The following is a 21,299-nucleotide window of genomic DNA, read 5'->3' as shown; positions in this document are numbered from 1 at the left end:
TCATACAGCCAGCATGTGGCAGATCTAGGAATCAAACCCGAGAAATCTGGATTCGGGGTCCATGTAGGTGATACCATTCCCCATCTGACGTATCAAGAAACTGAGTCTCAGAAAGGTGCCATCATTTATCCAAAGCACAAAGTGCTTTAAGGTGGTAAAGCCGGGACTTAAGCCAAGCCTACCTGACTCCAACATTCCGAGATTTCTAATTGCTAATCTTGGGGTATTTCTCCCACTCTCTAACTTGGGCTCAGACTAAATGATGGTTAGAGCTCCTGCCAACTCGAAGTCCTGGCAGGGTCCTCCCAGTGACCAAGGTTGCTCCCCTGCCTGGCCAAGTGCACAGGAGCGGCTGAGGCTCCCAATAGCTGGATCTTGCCCAGGAGCCAGGCATAAACCCTTCCTTCCTCTCCTCTCAGGGTCCCAAGGAGAAGCGGATCCTGTCCTCCACCAACGGGGGCCGGAACGACCAAGGAAAGAGGTGAGGCTCACCCCCGCCACCACCTCTGCCTCTCCACCCTTCCCACCTCCGCCTCCATCTCTGGCGCTGGAAGCACCTGCACTCTCTCCAGGTGTCCTTTCCTGCCGGCATACAGGTCCTCTACTGGGAAACTTGGGTTCTTCTCTGCCTTCCAGAAAATCCCAGCTGCTGAGGCGCCGGTGGCTGGCACAGGGTCCCTCCCCTGCTAGGAACAGCGGGTTTTGGTGCATGGGGACTTTTCTCAAAATGAACTTAAAAAAAAATGTTGTTAGCTTTTCTGATTATAAAAGTAATACCTACTTGCTGTAAAACATTTAACCTCTATAGAAATGTAAAAAGTACAAAGTAAAAGATTCCTGTAATCCCACTCCTCTGCCTCCCTTCAAGTTTGTGGTCTATCCTCCCAGACCCTTTTCTCAACATAAATGAACTGCACTCATAGATGCGCACTCCCGCACACACCCATGAGATGACACGAGCAGTGGTTTTAGGGTGGGGACATTTAACTCTGGCTGAGAAATAAATGAACATTCAGCTTTTAAGTTACCAAACACTATAATGGATAAAGCAACCCTGAGCCTGCACTTGGTCCCAGTGTTGATCCCCTCCTCCCTGTAACACATTGGCCTACTCCATGTCTTGTTTCATGCGAGGGCCTACACATTAAGTGGATTAAAGAAGGCCGGTGTGCCAGTGTGAGGGTCACTCTCCAACCCCACGCCTCGGAGAGAAGAGGCACACTCAGCCCTCCTCTCTCTCCCCAGGTACTACCATGGCATGGACTATGAGATGGACCTCACCCCCCTTGAAAGTCCCACGCACCTCATGAAGTTCCTGACAGAGAACGTGTCTGGAACCCCAGAATACCCAGATGTGCTCAAGAAGAATAACCTGATGAGCTTGGAGGTGGCCATGCCCTCCCCGGGCAAGGCAGCTGCCCTCCCCGCAGGCCCCAGCAAGCTGGAAGCTGGTTCTGTGGACAGCTACCTGCTGCCCACCAGTGATGTGTATGATAATGGCTCCCTCAACTCCTTGTTTGACAGCATTCATGGGGTGCCACCCACACAGCGCTGGCAGCCAGACAGTACCTTCAAGGATGACCCGCAGGAGGTGAGGGCCATCCCCGTACCCCTCACACTCTCTCCGGAAATAGGCTTGCAGGTGCAGAAGGAGAGAAGACAGTGAGGAGGTCAGAGCTCTGGACATGGGTTTGCCGGGACCTGTTGTCCAGGCTGTGCCCTGCACACCTGCACAGCTACATGCAGCGGCCTAGGCTGAGGCCCCGCAGCCCAAACATGCTCATTTATTCCCTTTGTGTTTCTCTGCAGTCGCTGCTCTTCCCGGATATCCTGAAAACGTCCCCGGAACCCCCATGTCCAGAGGACTACCCTAGCCCCAAGAGGTAATTCAGTCCCTGTGAATCCTTGGTCACCTGCTCAGTGGGTAGTGCACTGCAGACAGAGCCCCACACTGCCCTGTGAGCAGTGGATGAAAATTGGGGAGTGAAGCTATAGGAAAGAAAAGACATAAGAGAACGGTTTCTGCATCCCTTTCCCGGGCTCAGGTCTCAGCGCCCTGTCAGAAAACCAGGGCTCTGTCCTCCTCGTGTCCCCTGTGGCTTTATCACTCCTCAGAGGTCTCTCTGGTTTCCACTATTTAGTATTCAGCAGGGCTGGGGCTCAACAAAGCCATTACATAGGATCCCAAAAATTGTGGAGACTGAGGCCCGGGGAAGTAGTGATTCACCAAATCATGCAGCAAGTCCGCAGCAAAGCTCCGGCCTCCTCCCACTGCCTGGGGGAGCACTTCTGCCTGGGAGCCCAGGCTCACTGTCGTCTCCCTCCTCCTCACAGTGACTTTGAGTACACCCTGGGCTCCCCCAAAGCCATCCACATCAAGTCAGGCGAGTCGCCCATGGCCTACCTCAACAAGGGCCAGTTCTACCCCATCACCCTGCGGACCCCCGCAGGCGGCAAAGGCCTTGCCTTGTCCTCCAACAAAGTCAAGGTGCGTTGGCCCTGAGGCATTGTGGGAAGGGGTGGGATGGTCGGGTTAGCCCTGCCTGCCAGGGGCTCAGGAAAAGGGTGCTGCTGGGTAACTGCCCATTGCCATGGAGTGGGGGAAACTAAGGCCAAAGGACGGGGCCATGGAGCCAGGCTCAGGGAAGACCCACACGGCGGGGGCCTTTTCCAAGGCTGGGATCACAGTGACCACTGTGCTTGCAGAGTGTGGTGATGGTTGTCTTTGACAACGAGAAGGTCCCGGTAGAGCAGCTGCGGTTCTGGAAGCACTGGCATTCCCGACAACCCACAGCCAAGCAGCGGGTCATCGACGTGGGTGAGAGCCGTCCCCAGCCCCCTCCCAGTCTGTCTCTTACTCTCTCTCACACATACACACACCTAATCAGACCTTTCTTGCTGTGTCCTTTTCCCCAGCCCCCTCTGACCTCTGAAGGACTTAGTTGCAACCCCAGCTGCCTGCCTACCTCCCCCCCCAAGTCAAAATCTGTGGAGTTTGCAGGGATTTGCATCTGTTGTCTGGAAGCAGTGGCCTCTTTTCTGTGTTGCTTTGGGATAAACAGGGCCTTGGGGATTCCAGCTGTTTCAGATAAATGGGCCCCTGGGATGCGGGCGGCTTGTCTCCATCAGGGACCTTAGAGGACTGAGATAACAGTGTAGGCTGCTGGTGGTTTGGAAGGCTCCAGGCCCAGCTGGCCAGTTCTGCTTTGGGAGCTGGGATGCAGGCTTTGCCAGAGGTAGGGGGCTGGAGGCAGGCCCTGTCCCAGGCCCCAAGATGGTGGGAGACACAGGCCATTCTCGGGTCTCCAGGTTCTGGCTCCATCACTCTCTTCCTGGTGTGTGGCCTGTGTTACTTCTCCTTCCGGGCTTCATTTCTTCAGCTGTCAAATGAAACAAGGCCGGCTGCCCTGCCGGCCCACAGTGCTGTTTCTGCCTGGAACGCAGCATACTGGGGAACATGAAACAACAGGGACGACTCAGTGACTTCCTGAGAGGCCAGAGAGCAGAGTGGTTAGGAGCCTGGGTTCAGGAACCAGACAAAGCCGAGCTCTACTCCTTGCTCTGCCTTTTATTACTGTGTGACCCTGGGCAAGTGACTAAACTTCTCTGAGCTTCATTTTCCTCACGTGAAAGCTGAATATTCATAGTGCCATTGTTTGTGAGGATTAACTAACTAAGGCCTTGCCATATTGTACGTGTTCCTAAATGATACTACCATTTGTTCACTATTAGTTCAATAGTTCAGTATTAGTAGTACTGGTACCACTGCTATTACTATCACTATTACTACTAGTGTTATTACTGCCTTATCTGGGAGATCTCCTGAATCATAATCTCAACGAAAGTATAATCTTTACCCCCAAACAATGAAGGCCTTGGCCTTGTTGGCAAAGTTAGGGATTCCCTCCAGGGTTTGGGCAAATCTGCTACCCAGGCTGGACCTCAGTTTCCCCATCTGTAACCCAAGGCACAATGACCAGTTTCCTCTCTGCACTGAAACATGGTTCTTGGGGGAGAGGATGCAAGTCCTTGCCAAGAATGGGGCCCAGCCCCTCAATGCCTCCTCCCCGTGGTGTCCCCAGATCCCTTCCCTCCTGACTCTTCTTCTGGTTTCCTGTGGTTTCAGCTGACTGCAAAGAGAACTTCAACACCGTGCAGCACATTGAGGAGGTGGCCTATAATGCACTGTCCTTCGTGTGGAATGTCAACGAGGAGGCCAAGGTCAGTGCTGGAGCATGGCCAGGTCAGGGCCAGGCCGCCCGAAGTCCCCGTCCTGGGGACAGGGCTTGGACTGTGGCAGCTGCTCCTATGAGGGCATCAGGGGAGGAGGCAGGATAGAGAGCGGTGGAGAAGCACAGGCTCTGAAGCCAGAAAGGCTGGGCCCGCATCCCAGCCCTGTGAGCTCAGACCAGTGTTGTGGCTTTAAAATTGGGATGTAATCGTAGCACCAGCCGTTCGGCTGATGTGAGGACCATGTGAGATAAGTGAAAGGTAGAGCGCAGCCTGGCACATAAGTGGTGGCTGTTGTTATTAATCCAGTCCACCCATTTACCAGATAGGAAAGCTGAGTCTTGTGCAAGGTCACAAGCTGCTGCTGACACCAGGTTTCCTGACTGGCAGTATAGTGTTGCGGGAGAAATGCTCTGGAGTCCGGTGGATGAGGGCTGAAATCCCAGTTGCCTCCTTTCCTGAGCCATAGGAAGGAAACAGTAATCTGCCTTGTGGGGCTGTGGCGAAGATTCCACGAGATCATGCATGTCTGAGAGACGGGCACCGTGCCAAACCCACCAGGGAGGCCTGAGAATTGGAGCCTCTGGTGATTTTTTTTTTTTGTCCCAGCAATTAAGCTATTTAATGCTTACGGCCAGCCTGGAGCGCTGCTGGGCCTCCGTGTCTTGGTCTTCTGTGGGCAGAGCTGGCATGGTGGAAAGGCCAGCAGTCTGAGGGCCAGGGGCTGGGTGACCTTGCCTCTGTCCCTTCCCCTCCCTGGCCCAGGCTCAGCCCACAAGAGCAGGGTTGGGTTCAGTTCATGGCAAGGACATTTCTGGCCTGGGACAGGCTGGGCGCTAATCCCTGTCCCCCCGCCTGTCCAGGGGGCCTGAGAAAATGGAGTGAGGGGCTCTGAAAACACAAAGGGAGGCCTAAAGGCAGGGATTATTATTATTCAAACAGGTGCCAGGGGCAGGAGGGGGAGTGGGGCCTCCAGTGCAGAGAGGTGGGGACAGAGTTTCGTGGGAAGGGAGAGGTGGGTTTCGGTTGGGATTTTCTCACAGCTTCTTAAGCCCCCAGGCGTGGGTCTTTCTCAGGTGTGAGCTGGGTGGGGGCTACATTAGGGCTGAGCTGGCTGAGGGGGAGGTATGTCTGGCATGTGCCCAGGGCCCCCCGTGGCCTGGGAAGGAAGGGGGTCTGTTCAGGCACCACCCCCACCCCTGCTGTGCAGGTCAGGGTCATTTCCAAGGGAGTGGGGTCTGGCCCTGGCACCCCATGGAGGAGTGAGCTGCCCTCATTTGGGCCTAGGCTTTGAGTGAGACTCCAGCTGACCCCCTAACAACAGCTACGCATATCCAGCAGCCACTACATGCCAAGGCCGCTAGTGACCCCCAGCCCAGCAGCTAAGAAACAGCTCCATGTGCTTAAAGCACTGTCCACAGGGTAGTGAGTGGCAGAGCCCAGCTTCCACCCCGGATGTGGGTGGCCCCATGTCCAGGCTCATTCCACTCTGCCACCCTGCCTGACTCCCTGCTCAGAGCCTCCATTTCCTCAGCTGGGAATGGGGGTGACTGGTCTGGTGTTGGCTGGAGCTGGTGTTTGGGGTGCAGAGGGGCAGTGTCTCACTCTCTGTGGCCCAGGCCCAGCAGGACGGTGGTCTGAAGCTGGGGGCCTGGAGGTGGGAATTTGGCCCTTCTCCACCTCCTCGCTCCAAGTTGTAGAAAAATGAGGCTCTTGATTTTAAGCCCCTAAGGCAGTGGTTCTCAACCTTCTGGCCCTTTAAATACAGTTCCTCATTGTTGTGACCCAACCATAAAATTATTTTCGTTGCTACTTCATAACTGTCATGTTGCTACTGTTATGAATCATTATGTAAATATCTGATATGCAGGATGGTTTTGGCGACCCCTGTGAAGGTCGTTCGACCGCCGAAGGGGTCGCGACCCACAGGTTGAGAACCGCTGCCCTAAGGGATCATTAATCTCCCTCTCAGGGCCTTGATCCTTTGGGCCGCCCGTGTCAGTCTAGTGCATAGTCCACTAGTAAAGACTTGGACTCAAACCCCGGCTCCCCACACCCTCCCTGTGTCACCCTGGGACAGTTGTCCCACTCTCTGAGCATCAGCTTCCCTTTTTGTAAAAGAGAGGTGATATTTGCTTCCGGAGCGTGTGAAATCAGGGCTCAGCAGGCACCCAGTGGGCTCAATAAGGGGGATTGGTGGGACAGCTGGGGACCTGGGCAGGCTGTTTAGTCAGCTCCCCGTCTGTCCTCAGGTGTTCATCGGCGTCAACTGCCTCAGCACAGACTTCTCGTCGCAGAAGGGGGTAAAGGGTGTCCCCCTGAACCTGCAGATTGACACCTATGACTGTGGCTCCGCCACCGAGCACCTGGTGCACCGCGCTGTCTGCCAGATCAAGATCTTCTGTGACAAGGTGACAAGAGGGGACAGACCCTCTGCTGGGCCCAGGGAGGGAGCAGGGCAGCCCCTCCCTGCATCCTTACCAGCCACTCTGGCGTGTCTGTCTCTCTCTGACTTGCTCTCTGAATTTCTCTGTCTCTGTGCTTGTTACTGTCTGTCCTGGCCTCTCTATGTATATCTTCCCCTGTCTCTGCATTCCTATCACATCTATCTTATTTTATTTTATTTATTATTTTTATTGGCATCAGAGAGGAAGGGAAAGGGAGAGAGAGATAGAAACATCAATGATGAGAGAGAATCACTAATTGGCTGCCTCCTGCACACCCCACACTCATAGAGAGAATCACTAATTGGCTGCCTCTTGCACACCCCACACTCGGGATCGAGCCCGCAATCCAGGCATGTGCCCTGACTGGGAATTGAATGGTGACCTCCTGGTTCATAGGTCGACGCTCAACCACTGAGCCTTGCCTGCCGGGCCCTATCTCATCTCTTTCCGAAGATCTCTTTCCAGATCTCTAGAAATGTCTCTTTCACATTTCTCTCTCTCTCTCTCTTTCTCTCCCCCCGCCCTCCCCGGCCCTCTCCCTCCCTCTCTCTGTACTTTCCTATTTTCTGGTCTCACACTGGGAAGAAAGCAGCATCAGAAGGCTGGCCATATTCAAGATGCAAAGCAGCCAGCCCCTCCCAAGACACTTAATGACCCCTTTCCCATTCCCCCTCACAGGGAGCCGAGAGGAAGATGCGGGATGATGAGCGGAAGCAGTTCCGGAGGAAAGTCAAGTGCCCTGACTCCAGCAACAATGGTGAGTGGAGATGAGTCAGGGACTGCGCTGGGCTGGGTTGGGGTGAAGGGGTCAGGGGACTAGAGGGCAGAGGCTGGGGCACGGATGGAGAGACCTCAGGTCACCATGCCTCCTTTTCCCACCAGGCATCAAGGGCTGTCTGCTGTCCGGCTTCAGGGGCAATGAGATCACCTACCTGCGGCCCGAGGCTGACCTGGAAACCCCGCCAGTGCTGTTCATTCCCAACGTGCACTTCTCTGGCCTGCAGCGTCCTGGCGGGGTAAGGGCCTTGGGCTGAGAGAGGGTCTTGGCTCCTTAGCACAGACCAGTGGGGAGCAACCTGCCACTCAGCCAATCCAGGTCCATTTAGATGTTTATGGGTCCTCATATTTTTTACATCAAAACGAAAAAACCTTCATTGAATCCCAGGAAATTTTGTAAAATGTGTATATACGATCACATAACTTCAGTGACCTTTTCTACTCGAGAGAAGAATGTTAATGAGGAAATGACTTTATAGCCATCAGAGTGTTTATGCTTGGAGCACACACAGAGGAGGTTTCTAATATCTGAGCCCCAGACTCGATGGTAGCCTCCTCAGAGCAAGTGGGTCTACTCATCTCAGAGGCGCTGTGAGCACGCGCTGTGAGCACATGCTGTGAGCAGGCTCATGCTTCCCCCATCACCTCCTCTGACCCCCACCGCATCCCTGTGGAGTGGATTATACCATTCACCCCTGATTTGTGGGGTGGAAACTGAGGCACAGAGTCCTCCCAGAATTACACAGGAGTGGCCGAGCCCGAGCCAGGCAGCCTGCCTTCAGGAACGGTGGCCTTGTCCACTGGCTTCACCACCTCTCAAGACAGAGGCAGTTAGGAGCACCTTGGATATGCCAGGCGTGCTGGGCCCAGCCCTTGGCCGCACCGTCTCATTTCCCCTCTCAGCCGTCCTTTGAGGCAGAGACTGGTTAATCCCATTTCCAGACAAGGCCCACAGCAAGGCAGCAGCAGAGCCCATCGGCTAAACACTGGGACAGTTTCCTTCCTTTGAGGTCATAGCTCCCACTGCCTAGGTGGGAATGTGTGCAGAAACAGCCTCTGGTGTACAAGGTAGATCATGGAGCTGGAAGAGCAGCCAGTCCTGGTGCCGTCCTTGCACTCATTTAAATTCTCTTCTATGTCCGCCTCTTCCCTTCACCGCCCTGGAATCGGCGCTGTGCCTCCAGCACAGGCGGCTGCATGAACTCCTCTTTTCCCCAACTAGCCAAGTAGGAAGATGACTGACCACTGGAGATTAAGGCCCCTGTGGCCAGGTTACAGCTAATCTGTGGGGAAAGACAGAGGGACCAGTCTGTGCACAGGTAGCCTGAGAGGGGCACCCAGGAAGCAGGAAGCGTGGAGAACTGGAGTCTGGAGTCTGAGTCCGGACTGCCTCCTGCTGGGTGTTACCCGGCTGTCTGCCCGCTCTGGGCCACGGTGTTTCCTCCTGGGACTGGCGATGACGGCACCAGGCAGCAGTGCCAGGCCCACAGGGGCAAAGGGCGTGCTCTCTCCTCCCGCCTCTGCCTCCGCTCCCACACTAGTCACCTGCTGCAGGACAGCCTGGGCGTGCTGGGCTCAGGTGGGCCTCCCTGATCCTGCCAGCACTCTCTAGCACCTCCTGTGTCAGAGTCCCTGACTCATCCCACGTGGGTGAGATGCTTCCTTTCGACTCCAGATCTCAGCTCACGAAAGGGCTGTGATCTGAGCAGAAGGGGCTGGAGAGGCACCGAGACTGCATCTCCCTCTCCCCCAGCCAAAGGGTGTCCCCCCAGAAAGCCTCCAGCAGCTGGGGCTCCGCTCAGCTTTTGCATGTGATGGAAAATGTCTTTTCTCTTTATTGCAGGCAGTGCCCTCGGCAGGACAGAGCGGCTCCAACAGGTACGGAGACCAGCAGCCCAGGGCCTCCCCTCCCTACCTGTCCCCCCTTCACTGCTCTCCCTGCCCCCACCTGCCTCCCCAGCTAAGGGCTGGGCCCAGAGGAAGCAGCCACGGGACTCTGCCCCAACCTCCAAGCTCCTAGATTCATGCTCCTTTCTCACTGAAACTGCCTGGGTTTTTATGGGTTCGTTTTATGTGAAAAGCTGGCGAATCTCTGGCGAGACATCTGCTTGTAAAACGGGAAAGAAAAGGCCTCCGAGATGGGGTCAGGTTTGGAGAGTGAGGAGGGGAAGCTGTGGGGGAGGACTGAGGGGCTCAGAGCCCTCCTCCCCTTGGCCCTTCGGTCTAGGAAGGGCCGCCACCTTCCGTCTGTCAGCCACAGTCCCTCCCCTGCCCTCCCCTCAGCCTGGAAATCTGTCAGATGAGAAGCTGACCTGGGGATGAGGCTGCTGGGAGAGGGCGGAGTGTCAATGCATCTTGTGAAGGGGAAGCATTTACAAGAGGGACTTTTCAGAAGGTGCTTAGACACCAAATTATGTCATTTGTCCCCTCACAACAGTCCCAGTGAGGCAGGCAAGCAGGGAACCCCCCTTCCTACTTATGAAGGAGGAAACGGAGGCTCAGGAAGTGAAGTGACGCGCCCACGGTCACAGAGCTGTTAAGTAGCAGAGACAGGCTGGAGCCTTAGTCTCTCTCCAGATCCCACAGCCCTTCCTCCTCCCGCGGACTCACACCCAACCTGATCTTTCAAAAAATAATGTTGGTAATTAAACAACAGCCCACGTTTATTGAGGCCCCAGCGGGGGTCCACACTGTGAGACAGCAGTGTGCATCCTCTCCTCCAGCCTCACCACCTCACGGAACAGTGCTAGTTTACTGCCATCCCATTGCACAGCCGGGAGCCCTGGGAGGCTGACTCACCCCTAGTCACCCAGCTGGTGAGCAGCAGGGCTGGGACTTGAACCCAGGCAGTGCAGCTCCAGCTCCAGAACATGCTACCCTAACCCTGCTCCCCCGCTTTGCTGCCTTCGCGGGGTCTCCTTCCCCTCTGAGGCCCTGCAGGATCAGCGGGGTCCGTTGGACTCGGGTCCTCCTGGCTTCCTGATGAGCCCCTCTCTGCTGTCCCCACAGGCTGCCTCTGAAGCGGACCTGCTTGCCCTTTGCTGAGGAGCTGGAGCCTCTGCCCTCCAAACAGGCCAAGGAAGACGACCTGCAGAGAGGTAGCCTCACTCTCCCCCCCACTTTGTTGTTTGAGCCCCCCTCACCCCAGCTCCCCGTGAGGCCTTCCCCAAATCTCAATCACTGGTCCTGGCCCAGGCAGCCCGGGCAGCACCCATCCCAGCAGAGAGGGTGCGAGGGGCTGCTTTATGCCTCAGAGCCAGGGTTGGGCCAAGACTTGAGGGTGGGGGAGGCGCAAGGGGGGCACCCAAGGTGCTTAGAGAGACAGTCATGGAGCTGGAGGGCTCCTGCCTCCCCTGACCTTGTTGGACATGGGTGTCCTGGGGCGCTGGTCAAGGTGACAGGCTGGCTATGTTGGGCAAACCCCCCTCACTTTCTCTAGAGGAGTTGGGAGCAGGGTGGGTTGCCGTAGCTGGCTTTCTGGCTTGGACACTCTGAGTCTGTGATTTCCTGGGAGAGAAGGACGTGCCTGAACCTCTGGGGGCCGTAACTGACCAGCAGGAAGACACCAGCCAGCAGCCAGGAGCCAAAGCTTCCCGCAACCTTGACTTGGGCCTTGCCCTGCACTGGGTGTTTCCTAGAATTATTCATCCCCACAGCAACTCTGTGAAATAGGGCTGGTCTACCCCACTCCCATTTGGATGAAATGAGACTCAGTAATGTTAAACTGACTCAGGTGGGAGAGCGGGGATTCACGCTAAGATCAGCAGGGTCTGAGCAAGTGCCTGGGACCCGCAGAGCCCGGGGGTGGTCCCAGCTGAATCCAGACCCTCAGCAAGGGTTGGCTTTTTCTGCCAAAATCAATCTTAGGTTAAGAAAGGAAGTGATATTTTTTAAGACCCCCCCCCTCCCCTAAGGTATCCCTGGCTCGTTTATCCTCCTCGCAGCACTAAAAGCCACCCCTTTGCTTCTCAGTTCTGTTGTATGTGCGGAGGGAGACTGAGGAGGTGTTTGACGCCCTCATGTTGAAGACCCCGGACCTGAAGGGGCTGAGGAATGCGGTAAGAGGCCTGCGGACCCTGCTGCCCAGCCAGACCCTGTCTCGTGCTCCTGGGCACATACTTCTTCATTCTGCACCACACAGTCCGACTTCCCACAGGCGGGCTCTGGGAAGGCGTGCACTGGAACCTTGGTGCTGTGGTGGCCCACCTGTCCCACCCTTGGGAGGGCCTTCTGGGCCCGGCTGTGTGGTGGGGGGGCGGGTGGAGGGGAGGGAGAGGGGGGTGGTTTAAGCCTCTGTGATGTTATCTTGCAGCCAGAACCCTGGCTCCACCCTGGGAGTCGCACACACCATAAATCCTCCTTAATCTGATGGCTGCTGTTTGACAAGCCAGAGCTTTTGTTGGCTTTGCAAACTTGTTTCTATTTTAATGGGAATGAAACCCCAAAAGGCCAGACCCCAGAGACACTTTTTTTCCTTCCCAGGGGGCCTCATTCCTGTAGCTTGTGGTTGGCTAGAGGGCTGGGGGGGAGGATGGAGTGCTGGCCAGGGAAGCTGAAGGTGTGTCTGGGCAAGACCTTCCCCTACCACCACCCCCAAACCACCAGAGAGCAGGTGACTCAGCCCCGAACAAAACCCACAGCAGCTTTGTGGCTCAGCTAACAACTGCGCAAGCAGCCTCACCAGGGCCAGCGATGCTTAAAGGTCGGCCCACTCAGAAAAGCCACGTGGTTCCAAGATCTTGGACTGTGGAGGGGGAAATGAATTAAAGCATAACATTGTCTACCTTTTGAAGACCCACTGTGTGCCAGGCATACTGCATTTGCCAGCTCACCGTATTCTTTTAACAACCCTGAAAAGTGGGTACTATTATTACCCCCTCATTTCCCATGAGGAAACAGCCTCCCAGGAGGAGGGCAGATAACTTGCCAAGGTTACTCGCAGTGACAGAGCTGGGATCCGCCGGGCTCTCCCGCTCTCCTGTTCTCCTCACATATCATCAGCCCCACTTGGCACCAGCCCCAGGAAGTTGGGCTCACAAAAGGCCAGTAAATGTCATTTGAATGTAGACTCAATCTTGGGGTTGGATAGAACCTTAAAGGGTCAGCTCCCCACCTAGTGCTTGAGCTCCCTCCCCAGTCACTGCCGTGGGTGCCCAGTCTTGACTTGTGTACTTAAGGGATGGAGAGCTTATTACCTGTGGAGCAGCCTGTGTTGTCTTTGTACAACTTATGGGTAGAAAATCCCTACGTTCTTGCCTGCATTGACTTGAGGCACTGCTGGTAGCTTCCAGTCACATCACCACTAAGATAAATAGTCGGGGAATTTTTCTTGCCTGGAGGGCTCTCTGTCACAGCAGAGAATAACGGGGAGCCAAACTGATCCTCGTCCTAAAAGGCCCCGTGAGGAACCTCCACCGGAAGCCCTTGGCGTGACGTTCCCTGCCGCTTCAAGGCAGTCAGTAACACGAACCTGCAACACTGACTGAGCCCTCAGTGCGCTGGCCTGGGCCCTTTACATCATCGTCTCAATTCATGTGCAGAACAACCCATTATTACACCCATTTTACAAACAGGGAAACGGGGGCTCAGCGAAGTAAGAGTTCCGTAACTCCGGGTGGTGGAGGTGGGACCAGTGTGTCTGCCCAGAGGAAACAAGTTTTGGGAGAAATGGCTGAAAGCTCTGAGTGCAGACGTGCTCACCAGCCTCTGAGCTGCGGTTTCCTCATCTGTAGAACAAGCTCCCAGGTCTGGGTTGTGATGGGGAGGAAACCTGGTTCTAGGCTAGGCCTTGGCACAGGCCTTACCTTCTTCCAGCTCAGCATCCATGCCCATCAAATGGGATTAGTAATTCCTGCTCGAAGGGGGAAATGTCTGGGTTACCCTCCCCCCACAATAGGGTAAGAGCATCCCTATTGCTCCACTTCTAAAATAATAGCAATGACCAGTTACTGAGTATTGGCCATGTATTTGGTACATACCAGGAACTGGCTCTGTGTTTTATGTGGGCCAGTTCATTTAATTCTCCCAGCAGTCATACGAGCTGGGCTCTGTAATGAGTGCACAGCTGGTGGAGGGGAGCCCTCAGCACTGGGACGATCTATATTGGGATGTTAGGCTGGGGTTGAGGGAAGTGGTGATGCCCTTTGGGATATTTTACAGACACTAACCATGCTGTTTGTCAAGAGTTTGTTGTGATGTGGGATGGCTTATAATATACAAGGATAAGTACACTACCTACGTGGAATAGAAAAATATCTATATACATGTCCTGATGTTATATGGTGTTTATCTATGAAACAGGATTATGGGTGATTGTAATTTTCTTTTTTGTATCTTTCCACAATCTGGATATATATTACTTTTTAAAAGGTTCTCACCTAAGGATGTGTGTATTGTTTTTTTATTGATTGATTTGAGAGAGAGAGAGAGAGAGAGAGAGAGAGAAGCATCAATCGGTGTCCTCCTGCTTGTGCCACAGCCAGGGATCAACCTAGGCATGTGCCCTGACTGGGACTTGAATCCTCGACCTTTTAGTGTATGGGACAAACTGAGCCACACCAGCCAGGGCTGGACATATAACACTTTTATAATTAGGAAATTAAAAGTCATGATATAAAAGAATGGGATACATCCACTTGGGCAGCAGACAATGAACCCCCCACTGTTCTCTTCCAGATCTCTGAGAAGTATGGGCTTCCTGAAGAGAACATTTACAAAGTCTACAAGAAATGCAAGCGGGGGTAAGTGCCCAGGACAGCTCTCCCTCCCCGTCTCCACACTGCCCCTTTCCTTCTAAAGTGTTGACTCATGGAGCTCCCAGCAGGTCCATTCTGACCAGCATAGGCCTGCTACTCCGTGCTGGTGGTGTTTGTACTTGGCTTTATGGAGAGGACTAGGAGAGGTGGACTTGGGTAGAGAGCCCCCAGTCAGGCTAAGGCCACCCGCAGAGACCAGCCGGTGAGGGCTACTGGGAAGGAAAGGAGAGGGAGGTTGTGGGAAGCGCAGGGCCACATGTCAGGAAACTCAAGTTCAAGTCCCAAGACCTCTGGATAAGCAAGTCACTTGGTTGTAATGATGATAATAGCGACTGCCATTCACTTGATCCCCTACTTGGTGTCAGATCGTGTGCTAAGCATGTTTCATCTAACCCTCACAGTCACACTGCGAGGTGGATGCCATTACTCACACTTCACAGGTAGGGGAACTGAGGCTCGGAAGTGATAAGCAGTGTTCAGGGGCAGCAGCAGCGGAGTAAAGCGTCAGGCAGAAGGGCCCAGCAGCGGTGCTACCTGCTGAGTCAGTGCCCAGAAGGGAGTGGCCAGCCATGCGCCAGGAAAGGGGACTGTGATTGGGTGTGGTTTTGAGGGAGCCCCACCAGGGATGCTCCTCAGGCCTCCTCCACCTTCAGGTCTGCAGGAGGCATCGGGAGTAAGATTTTACCCTCCAGGGGGTCAGACAGGGCCTGCCACCTCCCCTGGGCTCCTGGATTCGTGCTCAGGACGGCAGCTCCCTTTGTCCTCTTCCGGGAGATCCTTGGTGTGGGATCCACGTGGTCACTGCCCTCCCAGGCTTCCGTCCCCTGGTCAGAGGACTGTTAACTGGGTCACTTCACCAGCCCAGCTGAGCCCCCTCCCTCTGCCTCCCAGCAGAGAAAATCGCCATTGCCATTCCCTGCCCAGAGGACCCAGCACCAGGGCTCTGGGAAACACTCCCGGCCCCACTGCCCACACCTCTGACCAGGTCCTCCCGCCCTGCGCAGTCTAACTCCAGCCTCACGTACTGGCCGCCCCGGCAATGTGCAGGCATTGCCCCCTGTATATGGCTGTGGCCTGTCCTTTGTAGAAAACTGCAAAGTGAGGCAGGATTTGGACTCAGGCTGAGGCCCCATCCAGTTAGGCCCAGGGGTGGCCTCCTTCCTCACAGGCCCAGCCCTGCCTCCCCCTCCCTCCTCAGTTTCCACCCAGCTTCCCATAGAAGGGCGGGGTGGGGGAAGGTGTGCGCTCGCAGCCCCTGGGAAAGGATCCGTTGGTTTTGGTTGTATGAGTGTCTGGGGTTTTTTTTCTTTCAAGTTTCGGTTTCAAATTGGGGCTCACAGCAGAGGGCAGGCTCTGCTTTGCCCGGACAAGCCCAGCCCCACTTCCCCTTTCAGTGCCAGTGCCCACACCCCCTGGCTGCAGCCCCACCTGCGGCCAGCCTCCCTTACCCATCCCACCAGAGCTGGGCTGAGCGGCTGGGAGGTGCCCTTGAGTATGATTTGGGGTGTGGGGTAATACATATAAGGTTGCCCCAACCCCTAGCCCCACTGGCTGAGTTGCAAGTCTTTCCCTTAAGCCCAGCCAGCTAGTTAAGCCATAATTGTAACAACTTCCATTTGTGGTGCACATTGTACATGCCAGGTGCTGGACTAGATAATTCCGAGGGATCCTCTCATTGACCCTCTGAGTTTGGGTGATCATCTCTATTCCACAGAGGAGGAGACTGAGGTTCTGAGTAGTCCCAGGATCACAGAGTTAGTAAATGGCAGGAGGAATCCTGGCCTAAAGGCTGTGCATACACCCCCGACTTTATCTTGCCTCCTGCTTTTTCCTCTAACTGCTAAGCAGTGAGCAAATACAGGCTGTGGCCAGGCCAGCCCCATAGCCCGGGGCAGCCCTTCAGAGGCACCCCACACCCATACACCCCCCAACCATGGAAACCTCAGGTCTAGGGTTGCCTCTGATGCCCAATGAGAAGAGCCCCCAAAAAAGCCCCTTGGGAGAGGCCAGGCTCATTTGTCACCTCCCTAAGAGTCGGACGCTTCTCGTCTGAGGAGCAGGAAATTCTAATCAGTGGCCTCGTTATTTTCATAGAACCCTCCCGAGAGTCCTCTGGACAAAGGCAGATGCAATCAGCTTACAAGCACCACTGAGTGCTTGAAAGATGAACAAATACATTGTTTTTGCTGGCAGCTGGCCAGGGGTTTCATGCGAACCAGGACAGAAAACGGCTAGAGCTAGCAAGTGACAGGAGGCCCACCTCTGGGACAGGGTTCCTGACACCCCTGCCTCTAGGGCCCAGGGGTCATTGACCTCTGAGGGGAAGGGTCCTTGGGCCTGTCTGGGCTCTCTTGTGCACACGTGTGAGCCTGGGTCCCTGGGAGGCCCTGCCTGGGCGGGAGGGAGGCATCTTCAGTGTGTGCACGTAGGCACTTAGTGCCTGGCACCCAGACACACCCTGTAAATGCCCTGCATGAAACAAACCAAGCCCTGCCACTGACAGAGTGCCACCCCTCTGCCCTACCTCCCCCCATCCCCACTGCCCCCAAAGACCCCCCCTGTAAAGTGTAGGAACTACCAGCAGGACCTGAGGAAGTGGGAGCCTGCGCCAGGCTGCCTTCCGAAAAGCAGCAGCTGCTTGATGTTGCTGCAGAGACGACTGAACACAGGCAGTTGGCTTCTGCCCACCGCTGTCTCCATTGCCCCTCCGCCCTGGGGATGGTGGGGACTAGGCCACCGCCTCCCCTGGGGTCCTCAGGAAAGCAGGCAGCTACCTGCCAGGAGCGTGGTCTGGGATTCTCACCGCACCCTCCTGCCCCTCCTAAAGTAATCTTGCCCTCATCTGAACTCTCCCCAGTCCTGAATTTTGCCTTCCTTATATATGCCACTTTCTAATTTGTATTTATGGGGGTGGGGGGGGGATTTTTTTTTTCTTTATATATAAAAAAAAACGATGCAGTGGAGAGAGACAGAAGTCTGGATTCAAATCCCAGCTGGGCAGTCTGTTGCCTGTGTGGCCTGAGGCAAATGACTTTACTCCTCTGAGCCTCGGGTTCCCCATCATGAGCTAGAGTAACAGGGTTACAAGGCGTTGTTCTCCGGGGCCATGCTAGATTCTAAACTCCTGGAGGACAGGCTCTAGGGTCTGTGTGACACTTGTTTTTGTTTGGAGCAAGGCCCTGCATGTGGAAAGGCCTCAGCAAATGATGGTGGGATGGACTGGTGGATGGATGGATGGACGGGTGAATACTCACTTCCGTTCCTGACAGGATCAGGTCGGGTCACCTCTTCCTGGGTCCTTCCCCAGGGAAGCAGCTCCTAGGGTGTCCCTTGGTATGTGCTCTGGCTCTGACCCCTGCAGAGGCCCCGCCACGGAGGCTTTCTCCTCCTCGGGTTGGCCCAGGTCCTTGCCTGAAGCCTGTGGGGAGACAGAAGGCCAAGCTCCTCAAGTCTATTGTGCAGCCCTGAGATGTCAGCTTCCCGGGGACGGGGCTGAGACTGGGCTCGTGTGGTCCTCGCCTCTGGCTCAGGCGGCACATCTGAGTGGCAGGTCGCTGTCTCCACACTGTCCCCCCGCCACGCCTCCTGCACTGGAACTCACACACTGTGTCTGCGTCCTCAGTCTGGCTGGTGACTAAGGAGCACTGAGTCTTCCCCAAGTCTACCTTTAGTTGCTCACAAGTGTCCTGCTCATATGTACTGAGAGAGGCACCCAGGCACAGTCGGGGGCATGGTAACTGGCAGGCCTGGTTTGAGTTGTGGCTTGGCCACTTGGGCATTGTGCCCTCCCCTGAAAGTGGGACAGGGAACCACCACCTTGCAGGTTGTTATGAGGGTCAGAGAGAAAGTCTGTGAGACGCTGGAAATAACGGGGGTCCCCGATATGTAGTAACCATCACTATCATCCTTGTCACTCAGAGCCCTGAAGGCAAGGGGCCTCCCACAGTCTAGCCACATCTCTTCTCTTCCAGAATCTTGGTCAACATGGACAACAACATCATTCAGCATTACAGCAACCATGTCGCCTTCCTGCTGGACATGGGGGAGCATGATGGCAAGATTCAGATCACCCTGAAGGAGCTGTGAGGACCCCGGCGGGGAGCTCCGGGCCAGGAGCCAGCTGCCAGTGGCCCCATGCCGCACACAACCTCTCCTCATGCCTCAGTGCCGTTACTTGAACGCCTTCCCAGAGGGAAGAGGCCCGAGTCCCCGACGTCAGGGCCAAGAAGGGACCTGGGAGGTGTCCTGACCCGAGCCCCCACCTCATGCTTGAATCCACTCTGAGCGCCTGCCAGTGCCCGCTCAGCCAGACAGCGCCGTCTTGGTTAGCGCCCGGCAGACGGTTTCCTCCTCCGCAGCCGCTCTGCGGGCTGCCTATCCCGGTGCTGGAGGCGGGCCTCGCTCCCAAAGCCGACCTGACCGCTGTCCGCTCCCATTCTTGGTCGTCCCACCGACTTCAGACCAAGGATCTCTCACCCTGTGGTCAGTTAACTTGAACACTCTCGGTTTCCAGTGCAAATGACTTTGAAAAGACACTGTGGTGGACGCACCTCTTTCTCATGGCCGTCCCCCGGGCCCGATGTAAATAATAGAGCTGATCGGCCACGACCACGTGGCTGCTCCATAAATGACCGATCGCCCTGCTCACTGCTGTACACATTTCTCACTTACAGTTTTCATTTATGTTATAAATATATAAGTATATATTGTATATATATGCAACGTTTTATATTTTCATGGATACATTTTTATCATTTCAAAAAATGTGTATTTCACATTTCTTGGACTATTTTTTTAGCGGTTATTCAATTATGCATTTTGTATACTCATATAGTATTTAGTAATAAAATTCTGCCTATGTATTACTTCAAATGCCACACTTGTTCCTTCTGTGGAAGTCTGCCAGGAGGAGAGGGTGAGAGTAGACACGGCCTGGCTGCTCCTGTCCTGGGGGCGTTTGCCCCAACTTGAAGGGCAGTGCTGTGCTGGGCACTAGTAAAGCAGGCGTCCCACCTGGAGGACACCCAGCTCTCTGCCCTGTGTGGTCCCACAGCTGAATGTTATGACCTGGGGATCACTGACTGGATATGCAGAAGTCCTGGAAAGGGTCAGGATGGCCTTGCCGAGGACCTCGTAGCTGGGGTCCATGGGCAGAGCCATGGAGGTCCCACAGCTGAATGTTATGACCTGGGGATCACTGATTGGATATGCAGAAGTCCTGGAAAGGGTCAGGAGGACCTCTTAGCTGGTGTCCATGGGCAGAGCCATGGGCCAACTTGGCTTGTGCCAACTCTGCCCTGCGCTCTTGGCTGTCATTTTCCCAGGAGCCCGCTCCTACCAGCCCAGTAGCCTGCTAAGATCCCCCAGGGTCAGAGGGGCCTAAGAACCAAGGCCTGGGGTCTGGCCTCATTGTCAAGAGTCTGGGGTGAAAGGAAAGTACAGCTCTAAGTGTCACTTTGAAAGCGTCTTCCAGAACGTCTGGCTCCCAAGGGACAGCCAATGGCTTGCAGGAGGGTTTCCTTTGGCCTAAACAAAAAACTTTACATTGAAACACGGTTGTAAACATCTCAAATCAAGACACTGCACATTTTAAGTATTTCCCAGATTCTGTTGCGAGACCTGCAGATCTGGCAACAGTTTGCTGGACCCGAGTTGGATGCCCCTTCAGATAGGCAGCAGCCTCAGCTCCCAGGCCCCTGACCCCATCCCTGCATCACCTGTTTTGCTCCATGTATTGCCCACCCAGCCCTGGAAGAGCTTGACCATGAGCCTGCAAACTCTGATCCAACTCTTCAAGGAGAAGGGCCTGCGGGGATGGGAGCACCAGGCCGCCTTAGATCCAGACTCCACTGCTCCCGCACCGAGCTCCCGCCACCTCCAACGTATCCCAAAGCAATGGGCGCTTGCGGGAATCAGAGGTCACATAGAGGCCAGCTTTGGTGAGATGCAAGAATTCAATTTAATTGGATGTTATTCCATCCTTCCAACCCCTCCCTAAGTGGAGAGCCAGTCAGCAGCCAGTTTTGACATGGAGGCCCAGGATGTAGCATTTCCAGAGAAAAGTCAAAGGAGGGAGCAAAGGGAAGAGAGAGCCTTGTCCTCGCTGGGGCGAGAGCAGGCTGCCTGGGAGAGTTCCACTTACAAACGGAAAGACAATGCCAACATCTGGGGAAGGAGCGGGGGTATGGCTACTTCTATCTTCTGGTTCTTTGGGAATCTTCTCCTCTTGCCAAGGGGAAATGACAGGCCAGAAAAGATGCATTAAAGGTGTGTCAAACTTGAGTGGGAGGTTGGGGAGCCCAGCCCAGGAAGGGGAAAGGTCGGGTGAGAGTGAGAACCTGCAGGCTCAGGGTGTTGCGTGGCTCCCGTGCCCCCCAGAACCTCTGTGTCCCGGCTCTGGCTCCAGCAGGGCCCCGACCACATGTGCTGTTGAATACGGAGCCAATGGCAGCCTCTCCTGAGGGGGGGTGCTGAGCACAGGTGCCCAGGGACTGGCTGCCATGCTCTTCCTGAAGGTGAGATTCAAGGGCTTAGTGGGGGGCAAGGAGCCCAGGCAACCCCTTCGTGTCTGTGTTACAAGCGCCTGTGAGCCTTCCAGCTCTGGGAACACCAGGAGGGTCTGGAAGCCAAGGCCAGAAGGATGTGCTGTCCCCCCTGCAGATGTACGCGGGCCCCGGAGCCCTGGTCAGCACCAGGCTGCTAGGCAGGGCATCTGCCCTCCTCTACCTTCTCCCTGGAGCCCGAGCTTCAGGAGCCCCTTGCGTCTGAGGGCAGGGTGCAGACAGCAGCCTGGCCAGGTGCCTGGCGAAGGAACCGGGGAGGCTCTGTCCTCTCCTCTTCTTCTCAGGAAACCATGAGGTCAGCAGGAGTGGGGGGCCCAATCTCCAGGAGGCAGCTCGAGCCCAGCTGTAACACCAGACCCAGGTGGCAGAGCTGCCCCACGTCAGCCCTGGGCACCTGCGTGGGGCCGCTGGTGGCCGGCCTTTCCCGTGCCCTGTGAGGCCGCTACAACACCGGGATCCACCTGTTGCCCTCGTTGTAGAGAAAGGAATTCTTCCCAGGGAGCTCCGGCTTGTAGGTGGCTGTGAGG

At 55.3% G+C, this 21,299-nt stretch overlaps 2 protein-coding genes across 9 annotated transcripts in view; one reads left to right on the top strand and one right to left on the bottom strand.

Moving 5' to 3' along the window:
* The window catches only part of GRHL3 (grainyhead-like transcription factor 3), a 34,655-nt gene extending 15,597 nt beyond the window's left edge, over window positions 1-19,058 (top strand). For all 3 annotated transcript variants that reach the window (XM_014546901.1, XM_005875196.2, XM_014546902.1), the window contains exons 3-16: window positions 420-481; window positions 1,246-1,591; window positions 1,810-1,883; window positions 2,335-2,488; window positions 2,707-2,818; window positions 4,127-4,221; window positions 6,483-6,641; window positions 7,356-7,434; window positions 7,560-7,693; window positions 9,298-9,332; window positions 10,464-10,552; window positions 11,427-11,512; window positions 14,130-14,194; window positions 18,181-19,058. In XM_014546901.1, coding sequence (XP_014402387.1) covers window positions 420-481; window positions 1,246-1,591; window positions 1,810-1,883; window positions 2,335-2,488; window positions 2,707-2,818; window positions 4,127-4,221; window positions 6,483-6,641; window positions 7,356-7,434; window positions 7,560-7,693; window positions 9,298-9,332; window positions 10,464-10,552; window positions 11,427-11,512; window positions 14,130-14,194; window positions 18,181-18,295 — 1,605 coding nt within the window. In that variant the 3' untranslated portion in view covers window positions 18,296-19,058. The remainder of the gene's footprint in view (window positions 1-419; window positions 482-1,245; window positions 1,592-1,809; window positions 1,884-2,334; window positions 2,489-2,706; window positions 2,819-4,126; window positions 4,222-6,482; window positions 6,642-7,355; window positions 7,435-7,559; window positions 7,694-9,297; window positions 9,333-10,463; window positions 10,553-11,426; window positions 11,513-14,129; window positions 14,195-18,180) is intronic.
* Window positions 19,059-20,153: 1,095 nt separating this feature from the next.
* The window catches only part of STPG1 (sperm-tail PG-rich repeat containing 1), a 40,166-nt gene continuing 39,020 nt past the window's right edge, over window positions 20,154-21,299 (bottom strand). For all 6 annotated transcript variants that reach the window (XM_005875194.2, XM_005875192.2, XM_014546899.1 and 3 more), the window contains one exon: window positions 20,154-21,291. In XM_005875194.2, the coding sequence (XP_005875256.1) occupies window positions 21,215-21,291 (77 nt within the window). In that variant the 3' untranslated portion in view covers window positions 20,154-21,214. The remainder of the gene's footprint in view (window positions 21,292-21,299) is intronic.

The sequence above is a fragment of the Myotis brandtii genome, unplaced genomic scaffold, assembly GCF_000412655.1.
Source record: "Myotis brandtii unplaced genomic scaffold, ASM41265v1 scaffold456, whole genome shotgun sequence".
In the NCBI taxonomy this organism is placed as follows: Eukaryota; Metazoa; Chordata; class Mammalia; order Chiroptera; family Vespertilionidae; genus Myotis; species Myotis brandtii.
Note: the sequence above shows the minus strand (reverse complement) of the source record. Positions and strands in the feature narration are given on the sequence as shown.